We start from the raw sequence: 23325 nt of genomic DNA, 5'->3' as shown, positions 1-23325 counted from the left end.
TGGTTGACAGGATTAAAAAAACCACTCTTTTTAACAAGTTGTTTTCTACGTATGATAACAGTATTTTTAAAAATCTCAGCAAGGTATGCTTTTTGCATTTTCTAAATGAGTTGGCAGTGCTACTCTCTGATGATGAGGTAGGTGTGTTTATAAAACAACTTTTCAGGGCTGGCTGTCACGGTAAATGAAAGATTACTTTCCTGGTTCCATATGTTTTCTTCCCCAGAAGCAGTGAAAACATAAATCAGTTGGTACCTAGCAGCTAATTGCTTAGCACTGACATACTTCAGTCAAGTGGGGGCATCGTTGGTCTTTCGCAAATAGGTAATATGGCCGAAAGGATTTACTTGTTAAACTTAAGTGGCTGTGATATAGTAAATTCCTTGCTCTATTTTTATCTTAATTTGGGAACTCTCTGGCTGTAAGGTGCATAAACAGTGTGATTGTTGTGTATATATGCTTTTAATTATATTATATGGAAAAAATAAGCGGGCTCAGTTCTTTCCCTATAATTCAGACTTTGGATTTATGTCAGTCAAATTCTGTCTGTTTAATTACATCTAAGAAGTTTTTTAAGTGAATATTTTTGTAGTGAAATGAGTGCATATACCTTGAAAACATCAGCTGCAATCAGTACATTGTCTGCTAAATTTGAGAAACAGCACAGTCTGACAAATGCCAAATGCTTGAAGTATTTTATTCCATTTTAATTCTTGGTTTGTGCTAACAAAAACATTACTAAATTACTAAAAGTGTCAAACTACCGTTTTGGGAAATGGTCATTATTAGCCAATGATACTTGTTAGAAACCCACCCTCTGATAATGATTTACAGCTGAAATTCCCTTTCCACATAGGACAACTAAAGCCTGGAAGAGGAAGCTTTTTGGGTATGGTTGGAAGTGGCTGTTTAGAAACACTGTGCTGTAATTACCTTTATGAAACCATGTGCTTAAATAGGAAGAGTGCAGCCAAAAACTTAACGCTGGAGCATATATGAGAGGAATGCATTAATCATGTCGCAGATGCAGCGACTTTGATCCCCATGCTGCAATGGTAGCTCACAACTTGTGGTAAACTCTGCCCCTGCTATGCCTGGCTTTTGATCTAGTTGCAGTGTTACCTCCATTAAAAGTGAAAGGGCTTGTGGAGATGTTTTTCCATGGCTGCATTTTGGGAAATCTTTTCAAGGGTGTGTATGACAGGCTGTGCATGACTATGCTTAAAGTATTTCAGCATGGTGTTTCCACTGGTACAATTCTTGGCCCGTTCTCCTATGTAGATCTGGAATCCTGTATATCTACATCCTTTGGAGACAAGTGCCAAGGGCGACGACTGGAGATAATAACTTGCGATTTGTGTCTTTTGCAAGTTACAGTCATTGTAAACTGACAGCTGTGAAGAACCTAAACTCACATCAAAGGATACAGATCATCTAGTTATGTCAATTAATGTTAATTCTCATCTTCCATTAAATTCTTTTATCTTCTCTTTTTTCTTTTTTTTTTCTTTTTTTTTCTTTTTTTTTTTTTGCAGCCAAGCCCAACACCAAGTCCTGTTTTGGGGAGAAAGCCAAATGCTAGTCAGTCATTGCTTGTGTGGTGCAAAGAAGTTACAAAAAACTATAGGGGAGTGAAAATCACCAATTTTACTACATCGTGGAGAAATGGTTTATCCTTTTGTGCAATATTACATCACTTTAGACCAGACCTAATGTAAGTTGTATACTCTCTGTCTGCGTAAGCTAACTCTCGTAGAAATATGCAACATTTAAGTTCAAGTAAAAATCAAATCCCTGTTTGTTTCAGGTGTTAAACTGTTTTCACCCTTTTCTTTCAAGCAGGAAACTGTTCTTTCCAAGAAAACAGATTTATGAATGCTCAAACTTTATTACCTCTTTGCTCTCCCTTGCTGGATAAACAAATGTTTCTCTCCTCTCTGTGATTTGTTTTTCTTCTTCTTAATCTTATACAAAGAACTGACTTCAAGATTATTATGAAAATTGTGCCGGTGTTGAAATGAGATGAGAGGAATAAGCCTGTAGCTCTGCACACTGACAAGGACGGATTACCTCCTGGTAAATTTGGTTGTCAAGCCCGGCCTCTAGTCCCTGCCTTAACTTCTTTTTTAGATGGAAAGCTTCAGGCAATGAAACATGTAATCGGTGTTTGTTTGTTTATTTATTTATTTATTCCTTTAATTTTCCACACTATTAGCTTTGTTGATTGAATTGCTGTGAAATTGCTAGTTACTGTATGATATTATTGTATGTCAAATTTTTAGTTTGAGTTTGTTTTAAAACTGCTGCTTTTATCAAATACTGTACATACCCACTGTGCCATTTTCCCCCTCAGTGACTACAAGTTCCTGAATCCTCAGGATATTAAAGAGAACAACAAAAAGGTAAGAACTGCCAGGAGAAAAAAAAGACATAGCTTCAATTTTGGCTTCACTGCAGGTTTTTATTAATTTTGGGAAAGTGCGGTTGTTTTGTAAGGTCGTAACTGCGGCTCACAGAAGGTATTCAACCTCCTGCAGTTCAAATCAGATGCATTATTGACTCTAGTTCGTTGTGGTCTTTAACATTCACAACAAGTGCAAGGCTGGCATTAGGGTTTAATATCTGTATGGCCTACATTAAGTGTCAATGCGGAGGAAAGGGCTGGCCAGCCTTCTGTGATCACTCCTCTCATTTTTCGAATCAGCCACGTAATTAAAAAAAATGAAAAGCGTAACTGCTCTTGGTTTGTCATACGCAAGACTTTCTTTCTGTTGCCTTAATGGGCTCTGTACATTGGTCTCAGTTGATATTGCTTTGATGGTGATTTTTCTGATTTTAAAGATGAAATTTTACACCTATTTTTATATTGCACAGCTGAGTGAAATAGTGGCTACAACATGGAAAGTTTAGGATAAAAACTGTTGAGACAATACTTTGCAAATAAACCAAAATACTAGCAAAATAGTTAATAGCATTGTGCTGAACAGTTGTTTTAAACCACTCTTTGTACCTTTGTGATGCAAAGATGTAAAAAGTTTCTCTGGAAGATACAGGAACTTGGTTTGGGAATCACCAGAAGACTTTTTATTTCTGCTCACTGTTTTAGACACATTACAGACTTCAGTTGAGCCCTAGGGACATGTTTAGAAATTATAATTTTCATGTGAGTCACTGATAACAAAATTGTTCCTGAAGATCATCTGAAAATTGTCTCTAAGTATGTGCCTTCTCAATGCTGTGATTTTATTTTTATACCACTTTAAAAACACTGCATTGAATTGGGGTGAAGGTATAAAAATATACTTTGAATAAATTAATTCAGTTCAATATTATATAGCAAATATAACTGAAGAGTATGAGACTGTAGATCTGGGGAATTTCTGAAAGCACTCTATTAAAATTAATTTGTGTTTAGGGTTGATTATATTTTAATGTGCCTGCAAACTTATTGTGTTAGCCAGGGAGTTACTTGTCTTTAAAATAGTACTGAAGTATTATAAATAATGAAGTATCTCTGAGCTGCTGTTATCTAACGAGCAATTTGGCCAATGATATCTTTTTCATAATAATACAGCTTCTTACGATCACCTAAGTGGATTATCCGTCACATCACAGTGTTTTCTGTGACCATATGTTTTTGTACTTCAAGTTTCCTTGAGTGTCTGGGCTAATTAAGCCAGATTTTAATTAATAATCTATTCTTTCTTTTTTTACAAATGTTAGCGGTATCATCAGTCATCTTTGCTTTATGAAACTGTGATGGCAAATGGTGAACTTTTTAGCCCATCTCTCTAACGGGATATAGTTCCCAGGATTGAAGAAGTAATGATTGTTGTTATGGTGCAATTTTTTTCTTTCATCACTTTGCAAGTCTTCGCCTGACAGCTACATTGAGTATCTCAGTTGCTTCCTGCAGATTTATTTCCTGGTCTCACACAGTTCTGCCTGATAACCCCACGTGCCCTTGGTTGGAGTGAATGCAGCACTGGCGACAATGGCTGCCTATAAATTCCATGCAGATATGTAACACATTTGACAATGATTCCTCCTAACCAATTAAAATAACATCTATGGATGAATAGGACAATTTTCTTTGTCTGAAGTGTCTCTTCCCCTCCCCCCCCCCCCCCCCCAAGGAAAGGAGGTAAGAGGTGACTGACCAAATACTAAAGATTAACCCATAAGAGTATATCTTTTAGAAGTGTGTGACCTTGTTTGTATTTTAATAAAAAAAGATGAAATCTTAAGAGACGATTCTTTCAGTGCAATCGCTGTGTATAGTTACACATTGAAATGCACTGTTACAAAAAGCACATCATCGGAGTTTCTTTATAACGCACACCACTCATTTGCCAAAATGATGCTGCCACTGATGCTGAATAAAAAAGGGCATTTATCTGTGACATCTGATCTTGGCCAATATGTCAGTGTGTTACATAGTTGGGAAATGGTTGGAATGCTGCCTCTGGTGCTTGTGCTGATGGATCCTAATTGATATCTGTCAATCAGCTTGTCAGTAAATTAAAAAAGGAAAAACTTCATCAGGAGATTGCTAAATAAGTTTAGTGTCCTAAACATACATACGTGTGTGTCTGTATTGTAATTTCCGCAATATAATTGTATCTCTAAAAAACAAACAGAAAAACAAAAACCCCAAACAACTACTCCAGATTACATTAGCATCAGCCAGAATTCAGATGTATTTTTGGTGCATTGTGCTCATTGCAAATTCAAATTTCTGTGAGGAACACAAGAGAAACCAGGATTCTCTCTGAGAAATTTAAAAACATTGCAGGGATACCTTCCCAGCTGATCCAGAGAGATGTGGTTCTACTTAAATATTATATATGTTGAACTATCCGTGTAGCCTTCCCAATAACATTAACCAACTAATATTATTTACTACATCCATTTAATTATTAGTAAATATTAATGAAAAATGTGTTAAAAATTACAGCATACTGGCAGTATAGTCCCTTATCAAGAACAGAAATTTTTCATATTGCTAATAACATGTCCTGCACTTTAAAAATGTAAGCTACTAAACTACACTTGGCTGGAGTTTGGAGGAGACGAAAGGGCGAGAAGTGGAAGGGCACAACAGTATGGTTCTACTAATGAACTTCTGTTTTTAATTACCTTATTGTTTAGAGAAGCTTGTTGCATTTGAGGGATTATTGTGTGGAAATAGTAATACATCTTCTGGATGTTCAATTGGCACTTTCAATTTTTCTGATGCCTTTCTTTTTTCCATTTTTTGACCATTTCTACTAAATTCCTCAATACATTTGAACTCGAGTGATTGTCTTGACGAAATGTTGCATTTTGCAAGGAAGGAATCATTTAAAAATACACAGTTGAAACAGAAGAATTCAGAATTACAGGGATAGCATTGAGGCAAAATGGAAAAAATTCCTTACCTTTAAGCTTGCAGCCATATTTCTGTAACAGGCGTTCATGCTTGATTCTGCTATTTGATTCCACAAAATCATAAGTACATATTGAAGTGTGTGTGTAGGAGCTGCGTGTTGACCTTGGTAGGATCATGCAGGAGCATAGTTAGACATGCATATAAACATTTGCAAAATCAAGGCTTAGTTATGCCTCTGTTTAACAAAAAGGAATTTGACTTGGAAAATAAACTGTTAATACCATATTTGTAATTAGGTTATGACTAGTTAGAAACACTAGGCATTTATAAATACACTGGAATATCAAGAAGCTCCCAGGTTTTCTAACGCTGAAGGAGAACCCATCACACACTGCTATATGGGCATACACAGAACATAGAATTGCTATGTTTAAAACTGTTAATGGCTGTAAAACGTTTGTGTGCCAATCTAGATATCTAGTGTACTTTAAAAGTAGAGAAGAGACAATATGTATTGTCCAGAATGAGAAGGAGAGGATATAGGAAATAACTATCTGGCATCATTGGAAAATTATTGTGTTTAGTCCCAAGCATCACTAGAAGAAGTGAGCAGACAGTAAAAAGTGATTGCAGCTGTATCAGGAATATCTGTTGTTCCAGAGTCAATCCTGCTGTAGTGTTATGCATTCTAAGCAAGTGCCTTTCCTAACAACTCTGAAACACTGTCCCCACCTCCATGTTACAAGACCCTGGGAGATATTCCTAGGGTTTAGTTTTATTAGCATATAAATAAGAAATTAAAAGTATAAAGGAGTTCAGGTCAAGTCATGTCTATGGACTTTGCCATAGACTGCTAAGCCCGTCCTTAGGTCCTTTCATTCTTCAGATGGTAACTCCCGTTACCTTCAGTGTGGGGTAACAGGTTATTTATGCCACTAAATCAGCACTGACCCACTTAATCAAGCAACAAATCCTGGTGTTGCCTTTGGCCCACAGGACAACACAGCTGACTTGCTATGCTTTCATACCCAGACTGTTTTCTGCTGGTGTATGAGCATTCATCATTCCCAGTACCTGCCATGGCTTAGGCTGCCCATCCAAATCCCTGCACTGCTCTCCTTTAACTCTCCTTTCTCTGTGCTGGTCATGTCTGTTTGGTTCTACCTGTCTTGTCTCCCTCTCCTCCCTATCCAGCCTGATCCTGCTCCTCCAGCTTTGTGTCCCAAGATCCATGTAAATGATAGCTGTCCCTCTTCTACCATCTGAGTTCTTTCCATTCTCTTCCACCCATCATTTTCCTGCTATTCTGCTCCATCTGGAGCTTTGTGTCAGCAAATACAACATTCATGTTTTCCAATGCTACTCCTGTATCTAAGCACACCTCTGCTTTTCTAAATGGCATAACAATCTCTCATAATAAGCCTTCCCAGGAAATGATACCCCACAAAGACCAGCAATGATTTTAGGCCAAATCATTTTGCACATGGACAGACAAAAGGGCTTAAATATAAATAATTCAGATAATTTTTATGTCTACATAAACTCCCTGAGTCATTTGTTACAGAGATATAAAAATTGCTTCACGAAAAATACTTTGGCAAGTTATACATGAGCATGAGGGGAAGCATACAAAATTTCAGGAGGATAAATTCCAGCTCTCAAAAGCAGAGTTTGAAAAGTGGCCGAAATGAAAATTTATTTGACCCTCAAGTAGGGAATGACTCCAGTACATTGCAGAGGGAATGAGAGTGCCTCATTTTCTCAGAGCAAGTAAAATAACTGGGTCTGCTGGGAGCTGGCCAGGCCAGACCCGCCTTCTAACTCACCAATGAACATTTACTAGGATGAAAACCAAGAGGATTAAAAAATCATAATTGATTTCTCTTTTCTTTCTTCCTTTCTCCCTTCTAAAACTAAATAAATTAAGGAAATGGTGTAGAACTGGGGTAGAATTGAAGCCAGCGATGTGTGTTATTGTTTCCTTGTGAAAGGACAGGCTCTCATCCATGTCTTGAATTTAGCATCTGTTTTTGTTAAAAATAGTGTAGGGACAACTGTGAACATTTTAGACCCCTTCAGAAGAGGGTGAAAAGGAGCTGCAGAATTACAAGGGGAGGAGAGGTCTGAGTGCATCTACACTGACAGGAGGTCTTTTTAAAGGCTTCCTTGAAACACAATATTGTCTTCCAGGGTTAATCCAGGATAGTAATAATTAATTGTAAATTGAGAAATGGCTTTAATTCTTCAAAACTAGAAAAACCTGATGCACCAAGCCCACTCACTTAAAGGGCTAGCAGAAAGAAGACAACGTGGCCTCACAAAGGGGGAGGCTTGCTGACTGTTCAGCTTTTAGAAATTAAAGTGAAGTGAGAATGAAATTCACTCATTAAAAACTTTTGTTGACGATAAATTTGTAAAAAGCATCTGTTTGCTGGATTAATATGATTCATGTTTTGTGTCAGGTAATCTGTGGTGATGTTCTTTTTCTCTGTCTGGACATAGTTTTTCATCAACACAAATCACTGCAATTACATGACCAGCAGAAGGGAGAAGGTTGATCACCAGTGATAAAGCCGAAGATAGATTAGTGTTGTGTTTCTTATATCTTTGTTCCTTATCTTGAAAAGCAATCCTTAGTTGCATTTTTTTCTGGTCCAACTCTTACACTTTTCTTTATTTCCTTGTTGTGTGATACTTGAGTAAGAACCATTTAAGCTACTGGTAGGTTTTCTTAGCGCAAACAGAAAGGCTTTTAAGTTGCGGTTTCATGAGCATCTTTTTACTGGTGAAAGAGAGTAACCAAGGATTTTATTATAGTATGGTAGTATGTTAAAATATTTAAAACTAATCAATTTTAGTATCTTTACTGGTCATTTTCTCTCAATTTGCGTTGCTATGAAGATGCTCATGGAGATATCTAGGAGCCATCAGGAAAAATTGATGAGTTCAGATTGGATTATGCAACAAAAAATAGTAACTGTTGTACTACTGTAATGAAGCCAAAGGATAATAAATAATAGAGTTGAACCCATACTGTAATACTGGATATGTTTTAGGCTTGCTTATTTTGACTGCACCGTCCACTTGCATTCTTGAATATTATGATATGTAAGAAGCTGCCGCATTGTAATCTTCGTTTTGTCTGTTTTTAAAGGCATATGATGGGTTTGCCAGTTTAGGAATATCACGGTTGCTGGAACCTTCTGACATGGTTTTATTAGCAATACCTGACAAACTGACTGTTATGACCTATCTCTATCAAATAAGGGCACATTTCTGCGGCCAAGAATTAAACGTGGTTCAAATAGAGGAGAACAGTAGTAAAAGCACATATAAAGTGGGTAACTATGAAACGGACACAAACAGTTCGGTTGACCAGGAAAAGTTCTATGCAGAGCTGAATGACCTGAACCGGGAGCCTGAGCTGCATCCACCAGACAGTGCTTTGGCAGACTTTGCTTCTCAGGATGACTCTGTATTTGTAAATGACAGTGGTGTTGGTGAATCTGAGAGCGAGCATCAGACTCCTGATGACCATTTAAGCCCAAGCACAGCTTCCCCTTCTTCTCGCAGGACTCGAAGTGACACAGATCCGCAAAGATCCCAGCAAAGCTCTGGAAGAACTTCTGCATCTGAAGATGTTGGGAAGTGTATTGGTACAGATACAACACAAGTGCAGCCTACGTTGGGAAGGAAGAAATTGCTGATAGCTGACACTTTAGACTTGAGTGACTTGGCACATGTCAGTGATCAAAAGGAGGATGTGTCTCCCACAGTCGCTTGTGAAGATAATGACAAGAAGAGACACCAGAGCTCTGACAGTACCATTGGTTTCTCAGAGCAAGAAAAGCTGGGACGAATAGGATCCACAGAGAGCACAAGTGCAGATCCTGGCTCACCTGTCACAAAGCCGAGTTTATCTCCTACTTCTAAGCTTGGATACTCCTATTATAAGGATATGGATCTTGCAAATAAACCGTATGCTTCTCTGAGGCAAGCAGAATCTGATTCTGACAGTGATGCCAGAATGGCTCTAAATCATGCAGATCAAACTGCAAAAACAGCCCAGGTAAGAAATTTAAACTTCGTGTACACCTGTGAGTCAGGATGGAGATGCTTTTCAAGTTCCTTCTCTATGTTTGTAATTTACACTGTATCTTCAGTAAAAATGGCAAGGTGGGCGGTGTATTTTTATTGTTGGGCAGTAGATACTTTGACTGAAAGTTGGTGATGCTGAAAGAGCTATTACATGAAAAACACATTTATAGGAACTGTCCCACTGTTAATCTTTCCAATCTCTCTCCAGTTAAAGGAAGTAACATTGTATTCTCAACTAGCTCAAAGGCGGTTTCAAGGCTTTTGCCACCTTTCTTCTCAGTATTGCATACTGAAGCAAAAACTGGAAAAAATCTTATCAATTAATTGATCCATATTACAAAAATTGGAAGTTTTGAATACTTTAAAATATATCAAATGTGTTTCCAAATCTTATCTGAGAAACCACGTGGCCTTGTAAGCATAGCCGACAATGGTGAGGCAGAAACTCCGGAATATTGTTATGCTGTTCACTGAGTGGTTTTGAGCATGTTACTCAACCACAATATCATTTTCCTTTCTATAAAGATAAAAAGGATACGCCCACCTACCTTGCAGATTTATTGCGAGGATGAAAGTTGAATGTTATGTAAATGCTGGGTATTATCAGTAAATAGTATAATCACAAAAATATGTTAAAAATGTTATTGGCCCTGTTTATAAAAATGCCAAAACATGCTTATAATTTTACCCCTGTGAAGAGATTTCTTGGGTTTTGGCTTTGTTCAGCTTTGTGCCATTAGCTCTGTTAAGAAAAGAATATAGCCAATCTTTTGGTAGTGTGGGTTGCTTTAAATATTTTTACATTTTTTTGCTGAGTAAGCGCCATAAAGATTCATTTTATGGCAAGAGAAGCAGTTCATGGATGGGTGACAGTGGCCAAATATTAGTTCCATAGCCAACTGATTTCTTTCCTTTCATTAGTGAAGTCCTATTAAGATTATTTTTTTCATCATCATCATCATCTTTGTGTACTGGATGAGAAAGAAATAATTTGGCCCATACAGAATAATAGAGCAGGATGAGACAGGTTGTCTTCTCTATGAAGATTTCGTATGCAAGGTGTAACAGGCCAAGAAAAAGGAAGAGATTACTTTAAAGACGGTTCTCTGTTGTTAATCTTTCGTGTGTTTGCATGTGGTAATAAAATCTCAGATGTGAGCCTCAATCTTAACCTTGAACACTCAATTGATGGTTAGAGTCAATTACTTCAATTTCCACGTGGTTGCTGCAGGAGCACAACCTGCAACATCTGTCCCAGCTCTACACCGTGTAAAGCCCTAGAGATGCGTTTTCCCAGAGTCTTCACAGTTGACCTTGGCTAAGAAGTCAATGCTTGGGAGTATAAATGTATGTATGGGAGCTGCTCATGCTGCCTATGCAGAAGCCCCTCTTCTTCTGTTATTTCTACTCTGCAATATAATCAGTCGTGTATGAAGAAGGGACTTTCTTGTGGATATTTATAAATTAAGTAGAAGCAGATATTTTTGCAGGTTTTGTGCCTTGTACCCTGACTCTTTGTGTTCAGTTTAAGTCATAAATGAGCAATACCCATATAAGTAGCCAACAAAGCGTTATATTTGCATACATATTAACGTAAATAAATAAACACATAGCACATTTAACATAGCTTCCATAAAGCCAATTATTTTTTTTCCACAGTTGCAGTTTAAAGGCATTAAATGTTAGAAATTAAGTTTTAAGGGGAGGGGAGAGAACTCTTATTTACATTATAAAGGCCTATGACTTTTTTTAAACTTTATATTTTGATCATCTTACTTTTCATTTCTATAGAATGTTCTGTCACCTCATGAAGCTGTAATCCATGTGACTCTTGACCTTTATTATACAGGAAGGCTCCTGGCTATTAACTACCATATAAACATTAAGTACCCTGAGGCTGCCTTGCTGTTAATTCTATTTTTTTATTTTTAAGCAACGAATGTTGTCAAGACAGGAAGAACTTAAAGAACGAGCAAGAGTTCTGCTTGAGCAAGCACGAAGAGATGCAGCTTTAAAGGCAGGGAATAAGCAACTAACCAATACCATCATCCCAGCCCGCAATAAGCAGCTGAATGATGTAAGAGATATTGGCCAGAATGGCAGTTTACATAGTTAAAATGTACTGTATGTGCATATGCTTTTGTGGGGGTCATGTCCTTGCAGAATATTTCTTTTCCGTGTTGAATTGCTCTGATGTGCCATGTACCCATAGTTCACTTTTAAAGCCTGTTTCTCCTGCTATTATGGCCAGCAGAAATATGCCTTAGACTTCACTGTAAGCAGAGGTCCAAGAGACCTTCGTTGATTGGCACTGCAGTTTCTAATGGGACGAAAAACAAAAGTTACTTGTTAAATGATAGTGAAGTAATTTATGCTATTTTTGATTACTTCTCTTTTTTCAGTTAATGTAAATGCATTCCCTCTGCCTGTGATGTCAGCTACTTGCTTCTTCATAAGTGTTGTTGCAGTGAATGAAGCTGCTTGTGACAGTCTTGTAAAAGAGTTGATGGAACAATTCCTTTTTATCACCAAACTTGATTATGCTGGTGAGATGGGAAAGTGGAGCTGGGGAATGAGCTCCAGTGTCAAAGCAGCTATGTTTGCACCTCCAGTGGCCTCCGTGGTGACCTGGAAGGATGCATACTCTCTGGAGATGAAAGCTAATTCATTTTTATGCAAACCTTAGCAATGTGGGTTTTGTGTTTCTAACTATTGCACATTAGAGACTGTACTGACAACTGAGAATGTAAATGTAACTGAAAAATAACAACACAGAGAACGGCTTGAATCTTTACTGATTCACATCTTTCAGAGCCTAGTCCTGAGGGGCAGATTCTGCTTTTTACATAAACGGGATCATACAATCAAATAAATATGACAGTGATTTACATGTCTCATTTCATTCTCTTAACTCTCTTGACTCCATGCTATACTTTTTTCGTAACCATTTCTCTCCCCAAACTGACGCTTCTTTTCTCTTCAAAATCTATTCATATATTCAGACAAGTCTTAATCATATAATGATAAGTTAATGATACAAAAGCAATTTTTTAATTACTTTGTATTTAAGTTTTTCCTAGGTAAGTATATTGTAGTATAAATTTCACTTGAGGTTTTTTTTTTAAAGTAGTTTTTCATAAAGCAAACAGTATTAGAAGAGGGATACTATAGGCAACTACTCAGGCAGGGATAACTGTAATTAGAGCTGCCTAAGATTTTTTAATTACAAGCTCCTATTTTCAAAGGTTTTACAATTTTGCTCATAGTTCATTGTTTGAGTTGAAGTTTTCCCCATCAGCCCTCTGCCTCAGGGTATTTTTTTAAAACTTTAAAAAAACCTGTGTTCAACTGTTTTTCTGTATTAGGTTAAAGCATTTTTTTATTCATGTTAAAAAATGTCTTGTGGGAATAAAATTCCATCACTTGAAAAAATCTGTTCAAAACAATCAAAGTTGTGTTAATAGCACAATCTTGTCAGAGGGCCTTGAGGTTCCAAAAAGTTGGTGTCAGTAAAAATTGTCTGTATGGACACAACATAGCAAGTGCATCTTTTACCATTGCTCCCCTAAGGATCAGAGCCCATTCTGATGCAGATCGTAGTATTGGAAGGCAAAACTTTCTCTTTTAGACTCAAACTCCTGCTGATGAATTCCAAACAGGAGGAAAAGGAGCCACCCCACTAGCATGCAGAGGAGAGGTGCCCTGGGTAGACAGAAAGGAGGTAGATGGCAATGTGAAGTTAGACAAAAACAAATACTCTGTCTAGGCCATGAAAACCAGCTGAAGGATAGGAGATGGGGACAGTTTTCAGGGTGAGAGTCAGGATTGCATGGTTCAGGCAGCCGGACTGCCCATGAGACCTTATTTCATTTGCTACAGAAGCTGAAAAATTAATTAGGGGCCTGCAGGAAAAGGAAGGGCAGTCTTTTAGGGCTGCTCTGCAGAGCCAAAGTTTCTTGCTGCCTCCATTGGAAGCTCTTTACAATGTTGGGAAGTACCTTCAACCCAACATACTCAAGGTGGCAGATTCCTTGATGTCTGATTGCCAACCCAAGATTCTTGGGGACTGATTTCTGGAAGCTTTGAATGCACCCAGCTGTAGCCAAATCAAGGAAAACTGTGCTGTGAACAAATGGTCCTGGCTCCTCTGAAATCCTGGGCACTCTGAGCAAACAGGTAATGGTGACTCTTGAGTTGACTGTTAACAAAAGAATAACAAAAGCTCCTCAGCTCCGAAGGGTGTTGAGGAAATGTAATTTGGCAACTCTTTGATACGATAGTGAAGAGTGCCACAGAAATGCTCTGGAATAAATTAATAATTCTGTGTTCAGACTAAAATTTAACTACCATATTTTAAACAAGGTGTAGGGCAGACAGTGAATGATGACGGTAAAGTGATATATAGAACAGTTGTTCGTTCGCTGAACGATGTCAGTCATGGCCACTGAAAAAGGCAAGCATCCTGTAGAAAAAAAAGAGTGAGTTATGCAATTACAGACTATATGAAATGAGAACCAATGCAAGGTTGTAGAGCTACTGTAATTTCGACATTCTTTAACTTCTGAGTGCTTCACTTACCAAGCCTAATATTCCTCTAATGCATTTCAGTGGGAAACATGCATTGTAAAAGGGGGATGTCTTTAATGGAGGCTGGTATAGTATTCATATGTCATATATTATATAAAGTTGATCTGTAATATATATTATATAAAGCAGTATATAAAACATAGTCATATGTTATATACATATCCATACACGTGTATGTTCTGAATGAGTACTGTTGTGGTTTAACCCCAGCCGGCAACCAAGCCCGCCACGCAGCCGCTCGCTCACTGCCCCCCAGTGGGATGGGGGAGAGAATCAGAAGAGTAAAAGTGAGAAAACTCATTGGTTGAGACAAAGGCAGTTCAATAAGTAAAGCAAAAGCCACATATGCAAGAAAACTAAAGAAAGGAATTCATGCACTCCTTCCCATGGGCAGGCAGGTGTTCAGCCATCTCCAGGAAAGCAGGGCTCCATCAGGCGTAATGGTTACTTGGGAAGACAAACTCTGTAACTCCAAATATCCGCCCTCTTCCTCCTTCCCCCAGCTTTATCTGCTGAGCATGATGTCATATGGTATAGAATATCCCTTGGGTCATCAGCTGGGGTCAGCTGTCCCAGCCATGTCCCCTCCCAGCTTCTTGTGCACCCCCAGCCCCTTGCTGGTGGGGTGAGAAGCAGAAAAGGCCTTGACACTGTGTAAGCACTGCTCAGCAATAACAAAAACATCCCTGTATTATCAACACTGTGCCCAGCACAAGTCCAACACATAGCCTCATAATAGCTTCTATGAAGAAAATTAACAGAATCCCTGCCAAAGTCAGCACAGGGATGTATGTATTAATCAACATATAGATAAAAGATAAAGTACATTGATTTCTGTTTTTCTTTAACATATTTGATCTTCAAGGACAGGAGACCTTTCAATTTGATGTAGTTATGCCAATTTACTACAGGTTAACTATTAAGGTTAATAATAAGAACTTTGACACAAAGCAGTGTTGTATGTGTCAGTGTGTGGTAATGTGTGTTATTCAAATGAGAGTTATGATAATGAGAATCAGCATTTAGTAGTGGGAATTGGACTAGGCTCATTTTTGGGATGGATTGAGAGGGATTCAGAAGAAAATAGTTTAAAATAGGAAGATCTAATTTTAAATAAGAAAACTTTAAAAAGATAGTCCAGGGCCAATACTTTCAAAAGTGACTCTTGAAGTTTGCACAGTTGCACCTTTTTTGATACCTTCATGAAAAGAGCTTTAATCAGCCCAGTGTGTCAGGGTGTGCTCTGAAAATCAGTCACCCCAGCTAAACTAAGCCTGCAGAGTCATAACTTTCAATAACCTTGTCTCATAGGCCTTGCTGTTGCCACTTTACATTTGTCATGAGAACTATGAGTCGCTGTTTTCTTAGTAAACAGTGAGAAAAATATACGGTGTGTGGGGTTGTATTGCTGCTTGAGGTCAACAAAAGGGAGGAAATTTCCAAGTCTGTTCCATGGTCATAAATACAGGTTACTTGGTATGTGCTAGCCTGATTTGTTTTGATAAATGTATTTTTTTAAAAAAACAAACAAACAAACAAAAAAAAAAAACCCCACAAACCAGCAGTGTTCCTGTTTCTCCTCATGTTTCTTTTCATAGAGAAAATACTTCAGTCCTTCAGCCAAAGCATTACCCTTTCTTTGGTAGAACCAATATTCTGTTATTTTTTCAGTAGTCATGTACTCTGGGCTTCCTTTTTTCCCACTCCCCTCCCCCACCCTCTTTTTTTAAAATCTCTGTTGTCTCTTTATTGACCGTTAACTGACCTGTCATGAAGTACTGGCTGTTTCCCCATGAGATGTCCATTCTCTTGGCTGTTTACCCCTTTTTCTTGAGTCTTATTTCTTGCTGCCATGTGCTTCCATCTCATGTTTGTGCTCTGTGGTTGGGCCCATGTCAGTATTCTCACTTGCTTTACTTTTTTCTTTTTAACTCAGAAATTGATCATATTATGGGAGCAGAAGATTAAGGCACTCAATTTGCTCGTATATCTGTTAACCCAATTCCATTTTCCTCTGAATCACATATTTCTCATTGCATCCCAAGCTGTATCCTTTTCCTGTTTTTTAGTTTGTGTTGTCTTGCTCTTTTATCTCTCTCAGGTTGTATTTCAGCTGTCTGCCCTGGCCATTTCAGCTCCCCTTCTTCTCCTTTTTAACTTTTCTTTCTTAATACCTGCTCTCTTTGCTCTTTCTTCCCTTAGACATCTTCCTCTATGCCTTCTGCCCCATCGTCTTCCATTCCTATTCAACCCACCTGGCCTAGTCCTGTCATTCTCTGGTTGCTTCCTCTATTTGTGTCATATTAGCCCCGTTTCTTTTCTCCCATTTCTTCCCTACTTGCAGCATGGTAGTTTTTTCACTGTTCAGTCTGCTTGTTTGGTGCTTCTCAGAAGCCTTCAATCTGCAAGCTGTATGCATGCCAGCCTGTATGTATGTAAGCCTGTAGGCAGGTATTTGAAGTCTAAGAAGAGACTGCATTGATCAGAAACTCCTTGAAAACATGCTTATGGTTTGGGAGGATCATAGATATGTCCTTAAAATTGAGCAGACTTTTGGAGACTGGAAGAATTAGCTTAAAAGCTCTGTGAACAGAGTTACTGATCCCCTCATGGATCCCTTTCTCTATGGTAGATTTATAAACAGCTCAGCCTTTCTGCTTGCTTTCTTGATGTAGGTGTGCAAGTAGTGACTCTTTTACAAGATGCTTCTGTCATTTCCAATCTGGTATAGCAGCTGTAATCACTTAGCTTTTAACCAGGACAGCCTTTTTATTAGCTTTCTCATTTTTATTTAACTCACCTTTTCTCATGATTAATATCACAGGGCTAGAAGGGACATATCTGCTCCTGCCAGATGCTGTAAAATATCAACCTGTAGTGATGGTTGTTAGCAGCAGTAGCTTGGCTGGAATGAGATGTTGGAAAGGCTAGGAGACTGGAGCTGGTCTGTGCAACCTAACTGGCAAAGTGGCAGGCTAGAGGGGACCACAACAAGCGGGAAATACTCAGGAGTCACAGGGTTAAAAGGTGTTTCCAGCAGGGAACCCTCACTTGCAGAATGTGGAGTGGAATCCATAATTCTTGAATCTCTGTGTAATTCTGCTGTCAGGAAATATCTGCAAAGGCCAGTGGCAAAATTTTCATCTTATTCTTCTTTAATGACTGGGCCACATAAAGAATGGAAATTTACTGCAGCTGTCATTACTCTGTAAACTCAAACAGCCATGGTTATGGAGTCAGCGTGATTACAGAGAATGGAATTAGGAGTTAAGAAATGCACAGGCAACTTTAATTAACCTCCTTTGTGTATATGCATTATGATGCAGTCTTGTGATCACATACAATTTTTCCCAAAGCAATTGTGTCTCATTTAGCTCAGAGGATTGCAGTGATGTAGAAGGCTGTTTGTCCAGAGGACCTCTGTCCTTTTGGTTGCAGAAATTGGAAGGTGTGCGGCAAATGAAGCAGGGATTGCAAGGAGCAAAAAGATGAGGTCACGGTTAAGGTGCTTGAAAGAATTAAATGTAATGCTGCCTTTGCCTCAGACTTCCTGATCAGTACTGCTGAATCTTTTGAACCAAACTTCCTCCAAGTGGTCACTAATTGTGTATCCTTCCTTTCCAGATTGCCGTTTGAGGTGAAGGTTTGATTTGCAGATGTACTGAGTATCCAGGTCTGTCAGGGAAATCAGTTGGAGCTGTGCTTGAGACACATAAAGGGCTGCATAAAGCTTAGTATACTGAAAAAAACCAGGTAATAGGCTTCCCAGAGTGAGCACCCAGTGTTAGATCCTTTTAGCTGGATCTCTCTTTCTCAGTTCTCATCCGAAGAACAGGGTAATAACACCACCACCACAGGGTTTTGTGAGAAGGGAATGTGATTAACGCTTTTGAGGCACTTAAATACCGTAGTGTGAGCACTGTAGAAAAGCCCTTGAAGAAATTAATAATTCTGTCTACAGAGCAAGATTTTAATATTGTGGAGTAAAGAATGGTGCTATATATTGAACAGTGAAAATAAACTAAAGTATTGAACACCACTGGGTAGAGCTCAGATCTGGGCTGAATATCAGGGGTTAGTAATAGTAAAAGGTGTAAAAGTAACAAGGCTCTGTTCTAAAGGATACAGAGCAGGATGAAAATTAAGATTATGCTTAGTAGTTTTATTTCTGACATCTCCTAAATTGTGTGTCAAATTCTTTTAACTTGTTTTTGCAAGGTAGATAGCTTTAGCAGAGAATGCCATATAGCATGGAATTAATGAAAAATAGTGCTCATCTGGCAAAGAATGTGTTTTTCTTTGTAACACGGGCCGCAGATTGTTCCTGTAGTTGTTTGGGTTTAGCTTGAGCTAAAGATTCCTCCTGAGGTGCTGGACTGGACCTCTTATATGGATTTGGCCCAAAATTTTGCATATTTAGGATTTGGCATATGTAGGTTCTCAGATGCAGAAGTTCAATAGCATGATACCTGGAGGGAATCACTCTGTCTTTTGCCTCTTGTGAAACAGGAAAACAGTAATTCTTTCTCCGTAGCAGCATTCTGAGGATGACTACACTAAAAATTGTGACAGACTCCATTTATACAATAAGTATTTAAAACCAACTTAATATGTTAACTGAAGGGGTGTTTTCAGAGAGCAACCCTGATGCTGTGCTTAAATGAAATTGTTGCTAGCCTGCTTTCTATACAGAGAAAGATTTGGGTTTACTTATCTCTGCTACCGTTATTTCATATTTAAGTTGAAAGACAGCTATAGCTACCTAAATATAAAACAAAAAAAAAAGTTTGAAAGTGTGGTGGGCACTATATTCAGCTTTTGAATTTGCAGATACGAAGTACCTCACCAAAAAGCTGAAACCTTCAAACATGCAAATGCTGTCTGTATACAGAGGGCAGCAGGAACGGGCTATGCCATGAGATTGTTTCTTTCTGCTCAGAATATTGCTTTTTATTACTCACTTGCTCAAAGGACTTGTTGCAGCTGTATCTAATTCATATTTAATAAGCTGTTTCTACTTCAGGTGTCAATCTGTTTTGCCCATTACTTTTCATTTTCATAAATATTTGAGTGCAAAATGGTAACTTCTTTTGCATCCACAGCAGACTAGTAGAAATTGAGGTATTTTTAGAAAAGCTTCAGAAAGTGACGAAGTGTGAAAGGAGATGAGTTTGTATACTCTCACTTTAATTTTTACTGCATACATTAGCACAGTTACAGGATATACCAGCTGCAGTAAAATAAACATAAAGCATTATTTTAAATGCTGAGAAAAATGCTTTAATAAATAGTCCCATTTATTGATCATGTCCTGCAATAATCTGCTGCCCCTCTGAGCTACTAAGCTCGTAACTGTCACACTCTAATATGTGACCAAAAAGAAAACTTGAGCCAAAATGACCAGAAGTGGTACAGAATGCAAATTCACATTAGACAACAAAAATAGTATATTTTAATTTGATTGAAAGATGCCTTAAACTCAAGTTAGCATTGCAAATACTCTTTCCTCCAAATATTTTAATAGATTCTTGAAAATTAGTACTGGATAGCTTTAGTCAGTAATTTTTATTTCTACATGAAACCAGAATCCCTACTTCTGTTGCATTAGGAAAGGCATCTAGCTCATCAGTGGATTTTTTGTAGTGGTCTCCTCAGTTGGAAAACAAATGTCTGTGTGTGAGGTGGTAATGTTAATTCATTTAAAGAAACACTCCCAAGTTATTCCCATCTTGTTTTTCTTAAAAAAAAACAAAGAGAGAAAAGCTGATCTTTATTAATTAAACGTCTAACATGAATTTATTGAGGTGTAGGACTTTGCAGATGGCAACCTTGGTCTTTTAATATTAATTGGAAAATATTGATTGAAAAAAGACTAGTCTGTCATGCTGATAATTGTGACCAGATTTAGATATGATCACTAGATCTTCCTGAGATTACAAAGAAGCAGTTACTATCTAACTGGTAAAAAGATTGAACATTATTGTGGTAATCCCTGAGCTTTGGTAACTTATTCCCTGTTGTTCATTTATGTGTCTTGTCTGTATGCCACTATAAAGTGGTTAAATATGGTTTAAGCTGATAAGACTATGCTGTATAGTATTTACATTTCATGAGCGCACCAAGTTTTATAGCTGTTTTAACAATATACTTTTCTTTAAATGAAGGTTAGACCTGCTGACTGAACACTTCAAAACCACAACTGAACTGATATTTACTTCTTTATAACGACGTGCTAAGGTTGAGATAACCTGATCTCATTTCCTTGATGGCAAGAACAAACAGGTTTTATTTAATGTTACTCAATACATGAAAAATAATAAAAAAAACCCCTGTAACTTTCCAAGAAGCTTCTGTATCTTTTGACTTCATATTTGATCTGTTTAAGCACTTTTATTACTATGAAGTTGTGATATTTCACTGTACAAAAATACTGCTGTAGACGACTCCCTGGCATAACTGGGAAAATAAATCAATTAGTGCAGGTAAACTCCTTTCTAAGAAGAATTAGTATGCATGGTCAGTTTTATACCAGGAGGGATTTAATGAATAAAGTGTAACCTTTGATAATGCAAGACAAATGTTAGGCAGTTTGAGTTTTAGATATAAATGCTTGAGATTCTCAGCTAAATTTTATTACTGTTATTTTCATAAGCTGTGTCTATTTACACCACTTAAGCGTCCAGTCTAAATATATAAACACATGGTTATTTATTATGTGGATGTAAACTCAAGGTGCTGCATAGTCTGTGGCTGTAACATTAACTTGCACGCTCACAGAAAATAGGCTGTCCATTTATTAACTGAATTTTAAGATCATCTGGACAGCATTAGTTAAAAAACTTAAGCATCTTCTATCAGTTAATAAATATTAGCAAAAAAAAAAAAGGTCTCAGTGTTTCAGAGCTCTCCCTTTGTGGATGAAGCGCGATACAGGTTTCTTAGCATCTGGAATGCTCTTTTTCTATTGCGGCTAATAACTGTGGATATTTTCCGTGTGGATGTTCAGTACATGCTGTTGTGAATCCCAGGACTTAGAGCTGTATTTTGCATTGCCTATTCCGTTATTGCTCAGCATGCACAAGGGTAGAGTTAAAATCTTTATTCATTTCATTTAAAAATGTTTCTTTTGTTCTCCTTATCATGTTCTGGCTTTCCCAAGGATATATGCCTTGAACGAAAAGTCACATGTGCATTACTAATTGTGTGCCATTGTATTTACAGTTCCTAGTGGTGGCACTGTGAAGCTACTAATTCTTTTGCTTCACTTGATGTAAAATAATCTGAGTGTCTTTGATAGCAGTGAAACAGTATTAATTGTTTTGTACATTTCTTGGTCACTCTTCTTAGGTGGTCTTCATAATCTATTAGAACTTTCAGCCAGATTTTTGTAATGTCATGCCTCCAGCGGTGATTAAATTGGTAATTAATGAACAGTCCTTGGCAACATAAACCACATCCCGTTAATTTTCCCTTTTGAGTTTTTAGAAGTTGTCGTCTCTGTCAGAAAGCATTGCGCCACCTTGCTACGGCCCCTTGGCATGAAACCACAACGGCTTGATTTTTTGCAGCCATTAGTAGATCAGAGCAGTAATTTCACAGTATTTTGGTCAGGGTAATTATAGTACCAAGTACCAAGCAGAGTTGGGAATTCACACAAGAAGTCCAGAAATACCAGGTGAGCTTCCTTGTGTTCACTGGGACGTTATGATTAGTTTAATTGGGCTTTGTTTGATTTCAGCCGCAGAGGCTCTTTGTGCCACGGCACTGCAGCCACTTTCCACTTTAGTGTTTCTGACCTGCATTGACAGGAACTGGTGCAAAAATGAACTCTTTGAAGTGGGACTCTTTGGAGAGGGCAACTAAAAAAGGGGAAAAGTGATGTGTAAGTAGTTTACTGTAGCAATGTGCAAAACTAGACCAACTGCTCTGCATTTTGCAGGTGATGTGCTTCAAGTTCTTTTATATTCCTAGCCGGACCAGATAATATTTCTGCTATGTTCATGCAAATGTTTAGTAAATTACTGCATTTAAAAAACTCAATCTTTTTTTAATCACTGGCTTTTATATAGCACCTGCTGTTCTACCTTCCTTTGAAGATATAGTCGTTTCTCCCAGCAGAAATACTGCAAATCATCTTTTTAGTCCTGCAAACAAATCTGGGCAAATACATTAATGAGACTGCAGCTGCACTTAGTAGTTCACATGTCACAAAATAGTAGGTAAAGGCATTCATACTTGAGTGACTGACTATAGGTGTAGTGGACTTCAACAGTAAATTGTGCACGTTAAAGTTTAAGTAGTCACTTGCCTGTTGGCTTCTGAATGAAAGGACTGTCACTGGTCACTTCTTCTGAAGCCTTAATGAAACCAAATAGTTTGCTACGAGTTTGGGCCTAACCATTGGGGTGTTTCATGCAGTCTTGTCAGTTGATGTTCATGAATTGACTTGAACGGAGATCAAAGTGTTTCTCAAAATGGAGAAGCGGGGAGAGAGACAGCTCCTTCAATTGCACCACAAGAGCTAATCAAGCCATCAGTTCTTTATGCACTGTGCGTGCCTTTAGAATTTAATACCCAATGGTTTGTCAGGACAAATTGAAATTCGGGGGGTGAGGGGGGGACGTCCCTCCTTGGCCTGCTGCAAATAAAGTACATGCTTCACTCTTCTGGAGGCTCATTTTGTTAAATTTTATACTTCAATGTAAAATTGCAATGTTGATTAAATATTTGGGGTTGAAAAAAGAAAGTTAAGGTAAAGGATTCAATGGGCATTATACACCTTAGTGCTAATTAAAGATCCAAGTTTAAAGTGAAAGAGAAACTAAACTCAGCGTGATTTTTTTTGTTTCTTTGCTTGCTAATGAACTTTTTTGCTGAAACATTTTAAATTGGATTCAGAAGATAGTTTTTTGAGTGTCAGTTAAAACAAAGTCATGTGAAAATGCTTCCCTCCCTCCCTCTCTTTTTAATTGATATGATTTAGGCAGAGGAAAATGGTAAGGGGGATTTTTCTATTGCAGAAGCAATTTTTAAGGGATTTAGTCTTTTTTAGCCTGAAGGTCTTCACACTAATGAGAGCACTTAAGTTACGTCCAGGCGTTGATTAGACAGCTCATCTATCAACTGGAGCATGAGAATTTGTATTTTAGGTGCCTTTTGTACATTATAAATGTATATGCTTTTTTACTACTTTAGAGTTTTATTTTCCACAAATTTTTATTTACCTTCTTTCACATCCAAGGTGGCTGTAGTGCAGCTGACAGAGCACG

General features: G+C 37.8%; 1 protein-coding gene across 4 annotated transcripts in view; it reads left to right on the top strand.

Annotated features, from left to right (window-relative positions):
- EHBP1 (EH domain binding protein 1) overlaps positions 1-23325 on the top strand; it is a 224828-nt gene that overhangs the window by 140804 nt on the left and 60699 nt on the right. For all 4 annotated transcript variants that reach the window (XM_064446687.1, XM_064446686.1, XM_064446685.1 and 1 more), the window contains 4 exons: positions 1536-1714; positions 2354-2402; positions 8526-9440; positions 11403-11546. In XM_064446687.1, the coding sequence (XP_064302757.1) occupies positions 1536-1714; positions 2354-2402; positions 8526-9440; positions 11403-11546 (1287 nt within the window). The remainder of the gene's footprint in view (positions 1-1535; positions 1715-2353; positions 2403-8525; positions 9441-11402; positions 11547-23325) is intronic.

This window comes from Phalacrocorax carbo, chromosome 3 (assembly GCF_963921805.1).
Source record: "Phalacrocorax carbo chromosome 3, bPhaCar2.1, whole genome shotgun sequence".
NCBI classification, from domain to species: Eukaryota; Metazoa; Chordata; class Aves; order Suliformes; family Phalacrocoracidae; genus Phalacrocorax; species Phalacrocorax carbo.
Note: the sequence above shows the minus strand (reverse complement) of the source record. Positions and strands in the feature narration are given on the sequence as shown.